Source organism: Chiloscyllium plagiosum, chromosome 17 (genome assembly GCF_004010195.1).
Source record: "Chiloscyllium plagiosum isolate BGI_BamShark_2017 chromosome 17, ASM401019v2, whole genome shotgun sequence".
Classification (NCBI taxonomy): Eukaryota; Metazoa; Chordata; class Chondrichthyes; order Orectolobiformes; family Hemiscylliidae; genus Chiloscyllium; species Chiloscyllium plagiosum.
In genome coordinates, this window is record NC_057726.1 from 2,470,911 (window position 1) to 2,484,158 (window position 13,248).

The following is a 13,248-nucleotide window of genomic DNA, read 5'->3' on the forward strand; positions in this document are numbered from 1 at the left end:
AATGCAAGCTGCATTTGTCAAGCTCCTTAACCTTCGCCATTTTCACCATTATTCTGCTGCAGTCTTCTGTTATTTCCCACCCCACCTGTCACACTTTCATTACAATTGCTTTTTCACTACCATGAAGACCTGGGCATTCTCATTACTTTTTGATGTTTCAATGGGATCCTCTCTCCATTAATTAATTTACAGGATCATCGACAAACTTAGTTCTGCACTGGTCAGAGCACGGTTCAACAGAACTGCTCTCTTTCCCAGGACTGGTGCCAGGGCCCCATTAGCTTATTCCTCCCATAATTTTATCTATCCTATGTCAATTTGCACATTGCTTGAGGTAATAATCTCCAGATTACGATTGTGTGGTTTCTATGTAGAGTTTGCAAATTCTCTATGTGTCTGCGTAGGTTTCTTCTGGGTGCTCCAGTTTCCTCCCACAGTCTGAAAATATGGGGGCTAGGTGGATTGGCCATGTGAAACAGTCCCTAATGTTCAGAGCTGTGCAGGCTAGGTGGGTTAGCCATGGGAAATGTGGGGTTACAGGGATAGGGTGTGGGTGTGGGTTTGGCTTTTGGGTGAAATACTCAGAGTTGGTCCAGACGACTCAACAGGCTGAACAGCCTGTTTCCGCTATGATCCCAACTGGGATTCTCTGGATACTAATGCAGTAAAACAGGGTGCATTACTGCACTCTTAACCATAACGTTGCTCTCCTGGATCGCTCCTCAGCTAGACTATTCCACCCTCTGAAACAGCAAACTCTCCCTACCAACAGCAACACATCCAACCAAAGCCTCCGCACATTACAATAGGACAGCAAGGATTCAATCTGAGGGCATCACCCTCTGGACCAACAGACTCTCTGACTGTTATCACATTCTGCTTGTGGGTATGCGTTGGGTACAAAATGGTTGTAGTATTTCTAACATCACTACTGACAAACTTCCAAAACTACTTTATTACCTGTAAAAACACTTCTGAAGTGTCCCAAGTTTACCAAAGATGGTACGGAAATGTAATTTCTTTGTTCCCTCCTTTTACTGACATGCCAACCTCCCGGGCTGTAAAGGGAACTAAATGGATATCAGAAGAGACATGAGTAACACAAGGTGGAGTCTCAGGGGAACATTGTCATTCAATTCCCTTGTGACTATCCTCTCTCGGTTACTTCCTCCCAATTATATCAGCAGTCAACAATTAATTGAGAATTGAACAGAGCTGAAAGGCTGCAAACAAGAGTACTGAGCGGTGACAGGTTCTGTAAACTGGCTCAGGTGGGAGTATTCTCAATTTCTATTAAAGAAACACAGCAATTAAACCGCTGTAGTCCACTCTTCCATCACAGCACTCAGCAACCTGGGATCCTCCCTCAGTCAGCTACAAGAGCTTGTCGTCCCATCTACTAATGTTGATTGAAGGATAAACATTGGCTAGGAGCCTGGAGATATCCACCTCCACTGGCCTCCTCATCAGAACAATACCCTGAGGGTTTTCATATCCACGAAGTGGGGTAGTTGAGGCTTTGGTTTAAAATCTCATCCAAAAGCCAGCATCTCCTCAGTACCACTCTGAGCAGATCTGTCTAAAGCTGCGGGGTTAGGTCACAGGAGTCAGGTTTGAACTCATGATCAAAGAGACGGTCTGTGTTAAACCACAGCTGACAGTTGTCCTGATTCTTGGGTCTCTGTTTCTTAAAGATTGTAACATTGCAATCGAGCATCAGACTTTCACAGGACTTCAAAATAAATCTCTTGCCTGGCCGAAGTTGCCAGTTCATCCATGAAGGATGCCTTTGGTTGAGGCACAAAGGGATGGAGGAATGCAGGCACAGGAGTAGGCCATTCAGCCCCTTGAGCCTGTTCCTCCATTCAATAAGATCATGGCTGATCTCCAGCCGAACTCTAGCCTTGAACCTCTGCTTAACAAATATTTATCTCACATTTAAAACTAACAATTGATCCTGCATTAACTGCCTTTTATGGAAGAGAGTTCTAAACCTCTACCAACATTTGTGGGCCCAGTGGCCCCAGCACCAATCCTTGCGGCACATCATTGGCCAGAGGGCTCCAGTCTGAACTTCTTGCTGGAACAATGAGGCCCTAATTCTCAGACTGTGTCCCCTAGTTTTAGAATCCCCAACCTGTGGGAATAGTTTATCTACCAGCATTTCTATTGTAAATACAGAGGCAAAGTATCTATTCAACTTGTCTGCCATTTCCCCATAGTCATTGACAATATCCCCACTTTCAGTCATTAGTGGGTCATCATTGTTCCTGACCACCTGCTTTCCCTTTACGTAACTGTAACAATTCTTTTTATTGATTTTGATGGACCTGCTAAGTTTCTTCTCATAAACCCTTTTAGTAGGTCTTAGAAGCTGTCCTTTGCTCACCTTTGTGCTTTTCCCATTCGGCAGGACCTGTGCTGTTTTTTGACATTTTTGTAAGTCCTTTCTTTGTACCTGAAGCCAGGAGAGTGGCTAATGTTGTGTCATTGTTTAAGAAAGGCCGCAAGGAAAAGCCAGGGAATTACAGACCGGTGTGTCTGATGTCAATGGTGGGTAGGTTGTTGGAAAGGATTCTGAGCGAAAGGATTTACATGCTTTTCAAGAGGGAGGTGTGATTAGGGAGTGTCAACATGGCTTTCTGCGTGGGAAATCGGTTTTCTGAAATGTGAGCAAGATGATTAAAGGCGGCAGAACAGTAACTGTTATCTACAGGGACTTTAGCAAGGCCTCTGACAAGGTTCTTCACGATAGACTGCTTAGTAAGGTTAAATCACATGGGAGAGCTAGCCATGTGGATATAAAACTGGCTTGATGGTAGGAGACAGAGGTTGGTGGTAGAGGGCTGCTGTTCAGACTGGAAGCCTCTGACCAGCCATGTGCCACAAGGATTGGTGCTGGGTCTATTGTTGATTGTCATTTAACATATAACATTGAACATTACAGCACAGTACAGGCCCTTCGGCCCTCTATGTTGTATTTATATAAATTATTTGGATGAAAATATAACACGCATGGTCATTTTGTGGAAGACAACAAAACTGGTGGCATAGGGGGACAGTGAAGGAGGTTAGCAAAGAGCATAATGGGATTTTGATTGCCGGGCCAATGGGCTGAGGAGTGGCAGATGGAGTTTAATTTAGATAAAAGTGAGGTGTTACATTTTGGTAAGGTAAACCAGGGCACGATTTAGACAGTTAATGATAGGGCCCTGGGGAATGTTGTCAAACAGAGACACATGGCGTTCAAGTACATAGCTCCTTGAAAGTGGTTTCACAGGTAAACAGAGTGGTGAAGACAGCAATTGGCATACTTGCCTTCGTTAGTCAGAATTGAGGATAGGAGTTGGGCCATCATATTGCAGCTGTTCAGGACATTGCTGAGGCTGCACTAGGTATGCTGCATACAGTTCTAGTTGCCCTGCTGTTGAAGGATGTTATTAAACTGGAAAGGGTGCAGAAAAGATTTACAAGGATGTTACTGAGACTGGAGAGTTTGAGTTATAAAGACAGGCTGGATAGGCTGAGAGTTTTTTTCCCTGACGCATTTGTAGACTGAGGGGTGACCTTATAGAGGTTTATAAAATCATGACAGGCATGGATAGGGTAAGTAGTCAAGGTCTTTTCCCCAGGGTAGGGTAATCCAGAACTAAAGAACATATGTCTAAGGTGAAAGGTTTAAAAGAGATCTGAGGGGCAACTTTTTCACAAAGAGGATGGAGTGTGCATGGAATGAGCTGCCAGAGGAAGTAGTAGATGCAGGTACAACTACAACATTTAAAAGACATTTGGACAGGTTTATGGATAGGAAGGGTTGATGGATATGGGCCAAACGCAGGCAAATGGGACTAGTTTATGATTTGGAGATGCCGGTGTTGGACTGGGGTGTACAAAGTTAAAAATCATACAACACCAGGTTATAGTCCAACAGGTTTAATTGGAAGCACACTAGCTTTCGGAGAGACGCTCCTTCATCAGGTTGATAGTTTAGATTTGGAAAGCTGGTTGGCATGGATAAGTTGGGCTGAAGGGCCCATTTCCATGCCGTACCACCCTATGACTGTATTATGCTGTCCCTTATCTTTTTAAATTGTCCATGGCTGCTCTCTTCTGTGAAGTGGAGCTTTCCCCTCACAGGGATATATTTTTGTCGCTTTAAATGTTTCTTTAGTCATCCTTCCCTGCCCTTCAGTCGTTTTACCCATGAGCATATTTTTCCAGGTTACAGTGGACAGTCTGTCTCTCATTAAAGTCAGCCTTACCCAAATCTAAAATTCTCACAGCTGATTCGTGCTTTGCATTTTCAAAAGCTACATTGATCTTGATCACGTGGAACTGAATGCTGGCCACAGCCAGACTTCAGGAGAGAAAACAATAAAAAAACAAACTGATCCAGTGTTCCTAATCATCTCCCTTATCAACCGCAGCATGAGGTGTTCATGCAAATGATCAACATTCAGGGCATTACTCCACAGCCAGATGTGCAGCACAAAGCCACAGTCACCCCATTAATGATGCAGCAACGGGCTCCAATCAGCAGCTTTTTCCAGGGAAGCGAGGGCGGGAGGTGGGGGGGGGGGGGTGGCGGTGTGTGATCGTGAATGAATGCATTTGTGCTGTTATTCTAACTGCTTTTAATTAGCACGTAACTCACTAGCAAACACGTCACGTCTATTGTCAACAAGTAGAACAAAGAAAAACCCAAGTATGCTAGGAAACTGGATATCAGAATTGAAAAGCAGCACTCTAATCAAAAACACACAACCCAAGAAATACTGATTTGGAGGTGCCGGTGTTGGACTGGGGTGTACAAATGTTAAAAATCACACAACACCAGATTATAGTCCAACAGGTTTAATTGGAAGCACACTAGCTTTCGGAGCGACGCTCCTTCATCAGGTGATTGTGGAGGGCTCGATCGTAACACAGAATTTATAGCAACAATTTACAGTGTGATGTAACTGAAATTATACATTGAAGAATTGATTGTCTGTTAAGCCTTTCATCTGTTAGAATACAGTGATAGTTTCACTTCTTTCATGTGTAAATCACAAAACCTTTTTTTAAAAGTTGCATTCTCGGGTTAGCTGTTAACAATGGTGATAGCTAGACAATATGTTGAAGGTGTTGGCCCAGTGTTCTCCATCTATGCCATGATGTTTAGATTGTTATCTCACATTTTAGATTAGAATCACAGTTTTACATAAATTCATGCAGTTTTTGAGCTCCGAGTTCTACATGAATGCATGCAGTTTTTGAGCAAAGTGCAATGTAACTCTGCAAGTACAAATTCATCCCACAAAATGTGTGTGTATGTATGTGGGTCTTTGTCTGTGTGTTTCTGTCTGTCTGGGGTGGGGGTTGTGAGTGAGAGAAAGTGTGTGTGTGTGCGTGTGTGTAGTGAGTGCAGAGTGTCTTAAGTCTGTGAGGGGGTGCATGTGAGCGTGTGGGAGTGCGCGCGCGTCTGTGTGTACCTGTGTCCGTGTGTGTGTGTGTAGTGCAATGGTGATCACCAGTAATGTGACATGAACCCAAGGTCGGTCCCGGTTGAGGCCCTCCCTATGGGTACCAAACTTAGCTATCAGCCTCTGCTCGCCCACTTTTCTCTGCTGCCTGTCCCGAAGTCCACCTACACATGGACACAGGTACACACAGACACGCACACAGACACCCACACACACCCTTATAGACACACATACTCCCACACTCTCACATGCACCCCCTCACAGATTTAAGACACTCTGCACTCACCACACACATAACCCCCACCCCAGACAGACAGACACACACAGACATATATTTTGTGGGGTGAATTTGTACTTGTAGGGTTACATTGTACTTTGCTCAAAAACTGCATACATTCATGTAGAACTCTGAGCTCAAAAATTTCATGAATTTATATAAAACTCTGTTATCTCACTTTTTAGATTAGAATCAATCTAAACATCAGGTCATAGACAGAGAACACAAGGGGCTAACACCTTCAACATATTGTCTAGCTATCACCATTGTTAACAGCTAACCCGAGAATGCAACTTTTAAAAAAAGGTTTTGTGATTTACACATGAAAGAAGTGAAACTATCACTGTATTCTAACAGATGAAAGGCTTAACAGACAATCAATTTTTCACAGTATAATTTCAGTTACATCACACTGTAAATATTTGCTATAAATTCTGTGTTAGGATTGAGCCCTCCACTATCACCTGATGAAGGAGCGTCGCTCAGAAAGCTAGTGTGCTTCCAATTAAACATGTTCGACTATAACCTGGCGTTGTGAGATTTTTAACCAAGAAATACTGAACAGGGTTTCTGCTCAGTCCTTAACAAGATCACGAAAACAGCAATGAGGTACAGAGCCAGATCTACTGAAAAGGGTTGAATAATTAATAATGCTCAGACCGGTGGGAGGGGGAAACTCCTCTGCTTTTCCTAAATAGTGGTGGAGGACTTGTCATGTATAACTGAATAGATGGCCATTTCGTTTAATGTCACTTATAAATATGCCATCCTCTATCCGTGCAGCATTCCCTGCGTACAGTGGTGCAAGTGTTGGACTGGGTTGGAGTCATCTCACAATCTCTGGAATGATCCCACAACCTTTGAAGCCTACACTGTAGCCTGAATGGAGGGTAAACGGAGAGTCAAGCAGGGCAGGATGAGGGCAGGTTCAATATCAGTAATGGGGATCTCAATTTGCACAATATTTGTACCTAGAGCCTTTTTTCATCAACATATCTGACACATATAAATCAAAATCAAGACACAGGTAATGATTCCCACCAGTGAATTACCAATTGTAAACCAGTGGGAATATATAAATAAATCACTGTTGGACCTTCCCGGTGGCTGCTCTCTGGTTCATGCTGACAATATGAAACCACCTCATTTACCCATCCCCAGCAGCTTCTCCTTCCAACAGTATTCCCAAACCAGGTGTGCAAAAGAACAGAGGAAATATTTTAATATTCTCTGAAAATATCGCGTGAAATGCTCTGACCTTTCCAACTCGTATTCCTTCATCCCAATTCGCACAGCCTTCATTACCTGAAGTATTGAGAGAAAGTAAAACAGGTGTAAATCAGTACTTCTCGAAGGATTTCACAGCATTTCTATATCAAAACATACGACTTTAACAGGATTACTAGCTCCTCACTTTTTGTTTGCATGAGTGGTTAGAAGAAAGGTTTGCACACTGCTCCTGTCTATCACCAACACATCCCATGACTGAAAACATCAATAATCTTACTGTCAGAGTCAGCAGTGAGACCTTATCCCATTAAAGAACTCACTGCCTTTCATGTTCTTAGAAAGTCCCAAGTGCTTCAAGGTCAATGAATTAATTCACAGTACAGCCAGCGCAGCTTTTTCAGTGAAACTCATGTTTTCACAGAGCAATGAGAGGGAAGGTGTAGTATTGCCTGCGAGAGAGTGAATGTTAGACTGGAAACCAGGAGAGCAATGCCATTCTCCTCCACTCGTACTGTGGGATTGTTCATGCCCAGCAGAGCAGACAGGCAACACCACAGACTCCTCATCTGTCTGGTAACTAGATTCAGCAAGCTTGAAATCATATCCCGAGATCAGAAAGGTCTAGAACAATTGCCCCCAAAGGATGTGGACACTAGAACCATTAAGGAGAAAGAACCAGAGGGGAACTTTGTTTTTTTAACAGAGAGTGTTATTTAACGGCGTGTCTGAAAGGGCAGTTTCAACAGCAATTTCCAAAAGGAAACAATGAACACTCAAAATCTGCAGGGCTACGGGGAAAGTGCACAGAGAATACAACTAATTAGATTGCACTTTCAGGGATAGCTCAAGTACAGTGGGCCAAATGGCCTCCACATGTGCTGGACGTCATGATTCTAACTTGAAAAGTGCTCTTTTATCATGGCTGGATCTGAATACTGAACACAGCAACAAGAACAGGCCATTCAGCCAGCGCACACCACATTCAGTGGCTGATCTGTACCCCAATTCCAGTTACTCATTTCTGTCCATATTCCTGGACAGCTTTACTCAACAAAACTCTATTCATCCCAGAGTCAAACATTCCAACTGAGACACACAGACACACACACAGACCTGGAGGACAGGTACATACGTCCTGCAAAACATTTGCATCAAGTACAGAGCACTGCTAAGTTTCATGCCGTTCAATCCTTGACAGTTCTGATGAATGATTTCTGCAGGAAACTATTACTCATCAGCTACAGACAGGTGGTGGCAACTTCAAGAAACCTCCCACAAGAGGGGAAAACAGTTTAATTTTGTAAAGGTGAAAAACATTTTATTCCCCGAGTGTACAATCTTAATAATTTACGAGCTGTTTTTGAAGTTTCACTTGTGGTCATTTCAGAAAATAGCCCGAATTCTCTCAGGGACAGCAAGGTGTCAGTTTGATTTTGCAAGGTTTGTGCACAGCTCTCTTCACTGCACCTCTAAAACAAAGATGTTCACTCACTCACGTGGAATGATGCAATTAAAAATCAATAGGACAACAGCCCAGCAGTCCAGAGCAATCTACCTATTTCTTTCTTAAAAGGGTTTGTTGTCCTAAAAGCAGAGCAGCAGCTTGTGAACACACAAAGGACAGCAAATATTACTGTCACTTTCAAAGACTATAAAGGTAGAATAGAATAGCAATGCTGCTCTGACTCTCCTCTTCCCAAAATGTCTGTGAAATCACCATTTCTAGTTGTAAAGGAATCTAAAGCATAAACATAACATCAGCACAATAAAATCAAAGGAGGAATTGAAGGGACACTACCTCACCCAGAATGGTAAGAATGTAAAACTTTACTACAATTTGGAGTTGTGTTAAAACTAGTTTGGCCACAGTTGGGTTATTGTATTCAATCCTTGCATTTATGTTACACTTTTGAAGATTATGAAGATTTACTTACATGTGACCAGCGACAAAGGACTACAGTTAATGTGAAGAGTCTGGTGTTGGTCTCTTTTGAACAGAGAATGAGAAGGGGAGATTTAATAGGGGTGTTTGCAATCATCAAGCATTCAGCCAAGGTAAATAAAGAGAAACTATTTTCAATGGCTAAAGGTCAATAACCCTTTACCAAGGCTCTTCTGATAATACCTTCTAAACTCACGACCACCTCCATCCAAAAGGACAAGGGGCTCCTCCAAACCACTCACTGTCCTGATTTGGAAATATATCGCAGCTCTTTGACTGTTGCTGGGTTAAAAACCTAGAACTCCTTCCCTTGGGGTGCTGGGAGTGTACCTAAACCAAAGCAATTCATGGAGGCAGCTGCAAAAGGGCATTAGGGATGGATGACAAATACTCACCCAACCAGCACCTTCCACATCCCCTGCATGCATAAGAGGACAGACTAATGATTGGTAAAACAGCCAGAGATAACACGGGGAGAAATACATTTATGCAGCAATTGCCCAGGATTTGGAAAGGATTGCCTGAGAGGGTGATGGATACAGATTCTGTTACAGCTGTTAAAAGGGAATAGAATGAAAACTTGAAGGGGAACAGAAACACAGCAGAATGTACAGATTCACTGTAGGCTGGACAGCCTACTTCTGAGATTTTATGGAAATAGTTACATTTAAAAAATTTAGAACATAGAAAAATACAGCGCAGTACAGGCCCTTTGGCCCTCGATGTTGCGCCGATCCAAGCCCACCTAACCTACACTAGCCCACTATCCTCCATATGCCTATCCAATGCCCACTTAAATGCCCATAAATAGGGAGAGTCCACCACTGCTACTGGCAGGGCATTCCATGAACTCACGACTCGCAGCGTAAAGAATCTACCCCTAACATCTGTCCTATACCTACCACCCCTTAATTTAAAGCTATGCCCCCTCGTAATAGCTGACTCCATACGTGGAAAATGGTTCTCATGGTCAATCCTATCTAAACCCCTAATCGTCTTGTACACCTCTATCAAGTCACCCCTAAACCTTCTTTTCTCCAATGAAAACAACCCCAAGTGCCTCAGCCTTTCCTCATACAATCTTCCTACCATACCAGGCAACATCCTGGTAAACCTCCTCTGCACCCAGTGCCTCCACATCCTTCCTATAAGTGCCTCCATATCCTTCATTGGGGGAGTGGGAGGTGAGTTGAAGTGTTCGGCCATGGAGCAGTGGGGATGGTCGGTGTTAACTTTTCTGCCTAATTTAAAACGAGCAACACAGAAATATTTAGCTGTAATCTGTAAATATTCGAATGGCCAAGTTCTATTTAAAGTAATAATTAACTACTTTATTTCTTAAAGTGTAACAGAGAATAATTAACTCACAACTATGAAAAAATACTTACTTTAACCCATCTTTTACCTTCCCTTCTATGAAATCAGTTACCAAAAACTCCCAATTAAGATTTCCTAAACCACATTTCTTATCACTCAACCAGGCAGCTTTCAATTGATCTATTTGGATCTTCCTGTGACTTCTTATCTTCCTCATAGGAATTTCTGCATCAGAAATTACAGATTTATAAAGTAGTTTTAAGAGAGCTATTTTTCAGGCAGACTGGTGGCATGGCAGTTCTCCTCCCAAATATTAAATTTTCCCAGTTTTATACCCCAGAGCATCAGATTGTGTCATTGACTTTTAAGATTGTCAATATAATCAATTCAAAACTGGACTGGAGTTTCATATTTTTCGAAATATAATTTAAACTGATTGGCCGAATTCAAATTTGTTTTTGTCTCCAGGCAACGAGCTTTCTGAGTGAATACTGACGAAAAGTATTCATTCAGTGTCTCCCCAATCTCTTCCGCCTCCACACGCAACTTCCCACTACTATCCTTGACTGGACCTATTCCTACCCTCGTCATTCTTTTATTCCTGACATACCTATAGAAAGCCTTAGGGTTTTCCCTAATCCTACCGACTAAGGACCTTTCATGTCCCCTCCTTGCTGGTCTTAGCTCTCTCTTCAGGTCCTTCCTGGCTATCTTATAACTCTCAATCGCCCCAATTGAATCTTCACGCCTCATCTTTACATAGGCTGCCCTCTTCCCTTTAACAAGGGATTCCAATTCCTTATTAAACCACGGCTCCCTCACACGACCCTTTCCTCCCTGCCTGACAGGTACATACTTATCAAGGACACTCAATAGTTGCTCCTTGAACAAGCTCCACATATCAATTGCGCCCTTCCCTTGAAGCCTACTTTTCCAAGCCACACATCCTAAGTCGTGCCTCACTGCATCATAATTTCCCTGCCCCCGGCTGTAACTCTTGCCCTGCAGTGCACAGTTATCCCTCTCCATCACTAGAGTAAAAGTCACCGAATTGTGGTCACAATTTAAGAACACGAGGGAGAAAAGAACAGAATCATATGCTGAAAGGTGAGATGGGGTAGGCTTGAAAGAGACTGATATGGAGCAAACAGGCTGTTTGCAAACTGCAAAATCAATGTCACTGGAGTGTAATAAGCCACTCTCCAACTCCACCAAAGCTGGAATATTAAAGTGATGTCTGGAATAGCAACAATGAAACAAACAGATGCAATCTTAACATGATGCTGGGTTAAAAACAAACTCAGAATTGGGTAAGCACAGGATTTACCCCCTCAGCAGACTAAGATCAGAGTTTATGAAAACCAGCACCGCACCCGATCTGGCTAGTGTCTGGATCAGAGTTATACCACATTGCGTCCACAGCACAGAAACAAGCCATTCTACCTCAATGCTCTGTCTGTAGTACTGCTGCTCCACATCAGTGACCTCTCAGCCCTCCCCCCAACCAACCACTCCTCCTACTGTTTGTTTATTTTGTGTTTCTCTGTCTCCCCCCTAACTCTGTCATCCACACTAGGCACAGCAAATGCTTTCAGCAGCATCTTCCACATTCTCAAGCTCTCCAGATGAAACTTCCCCAAAATGTCACTTGGGTTTATTAATGTCCATTTTAAATGCAAACTCTATTTCGACCTTCAGACACGGCTTTCAGACAGGTTATAAGTGCTCAAGAAGCGGATACAGTTGACTAATCTAATTGAAAGGTTGGAGAATATTTAAGTGTTACCTCCTTGTGCGCATCGCTTGAGATGCGGTTAGTGTAACGCAGGAGTTCCAGTTCCATGTCTGTCTTTATCACTCGGCTTTTTTTTTGGGGTGAGGGGGGTGGGTGGTGGACAGAAAGGAGAAACAAATCAATTATCATTCTGAGCCACTACTTTACATCACAGTTCCTTTAGTATGCAGCAATAATCACCATATTCACAGTAAGACATTCTCAACAATATTACAGGGATAATGAACAGTGCAATATTTGGAAGATCAAAAGATCCGAGTTTCATCAGACTCTTGTTTGACTGCCCTGAAGGACACAATGGAAATGGTGTTATTGATCAATCACAGTAATCAATGTTAATCAATAAGTCGATCATAAATTCTGACCTGGTGAAGCAGCCCTCAGCAGACAGACTGCAAACCATAGGCCTCACAAGTAACTCCCCAGCATGCAACACTCGTCACTCAGGTCTCAAACTACTCCCATTCTGTGTCAGTGGAATATTATTTTCTCAATGAAGGTCATCTAGTTTGTATTTGAATGAATCAATAACATTTGCTGTCACCATCACCCTATAGGAGTTTATTCCATGGGCATTCACACACAGGGACAATGTCGGTTTAAACGGTATTGAATTTAGCCTTGTTTAAACAGACCCCACCCTCTGATCCCACATTATCTGACAGCCATTGGGATATTTCTAAGTACACTGGTATCTGTTTTTCAACCAAAATACTTGATTGGGGCAATGTAAAGACTGGTTTACTCTGTATCTAACCCCGTGCAGTCCCTGCCCTGGAAGTGCTTGATTGGGGGGGGGGGGGGGGGAAGAGAGCGGAACAGTGTAGAGTGAGCTTTACTCTGTCCCACTTGTGAGATGCAGTTTCAAAAATAATTCCGAATTCCAAACAAAAAGAGCTGAGATGAGAATTAAGGTATCAATTGTTGACACAGTTAATATGAGCTACTCAGTTGCCAGGGGAGAATCAGGATGGTTCAGACTGTGGCATTCCTGAGGAAAGTAGGACAACTGCAGGGAAAGAGTTTCAGAAGTTTTTTTTTATTAAATTTTTTAGACTGCCTTACTTAGCTTCATAGATATGCCATGACTTTGCTCATGTCAGCTACAGTGACATTTGAATGCATTAACCGATACTGCAATAACTAGTTCACGTCAGCTTCTCCCCGCACATACCAACATATTGTTCAATTTATTGTGACCTTTGTCATGCTGCGCTATCCC

At 42.8% G+C, this 13,248-nt stretch overlaps 1 protein-coding gene across 1 annotated transcript in view; it reads right to left on the bottom strand.

Moving 5' to 3' along the window:
• Positions 1-13,248, bottom strand: part of pepd (peptidase D) — a 158,747-nt gene that overhangs the window by 81,822 nt on the left and 63,677 nt on the right. The window contains exons 8-9 of the mRNA XM_043706503.1: positions 12,018-12,093; positions 7,001-7,047 (exon numbers count right to left, since the gene is read on the bottom strand). Of these exons, the coding sequence (XP_043562438.1) occupies positions 7,001-7,047; positions 12,018-12,093 (123 nt within the window). The remainder of the gene's footprint in view (positions 1-7,000; positions 7,048-12,017; positions 12,094-13,248) is intronic.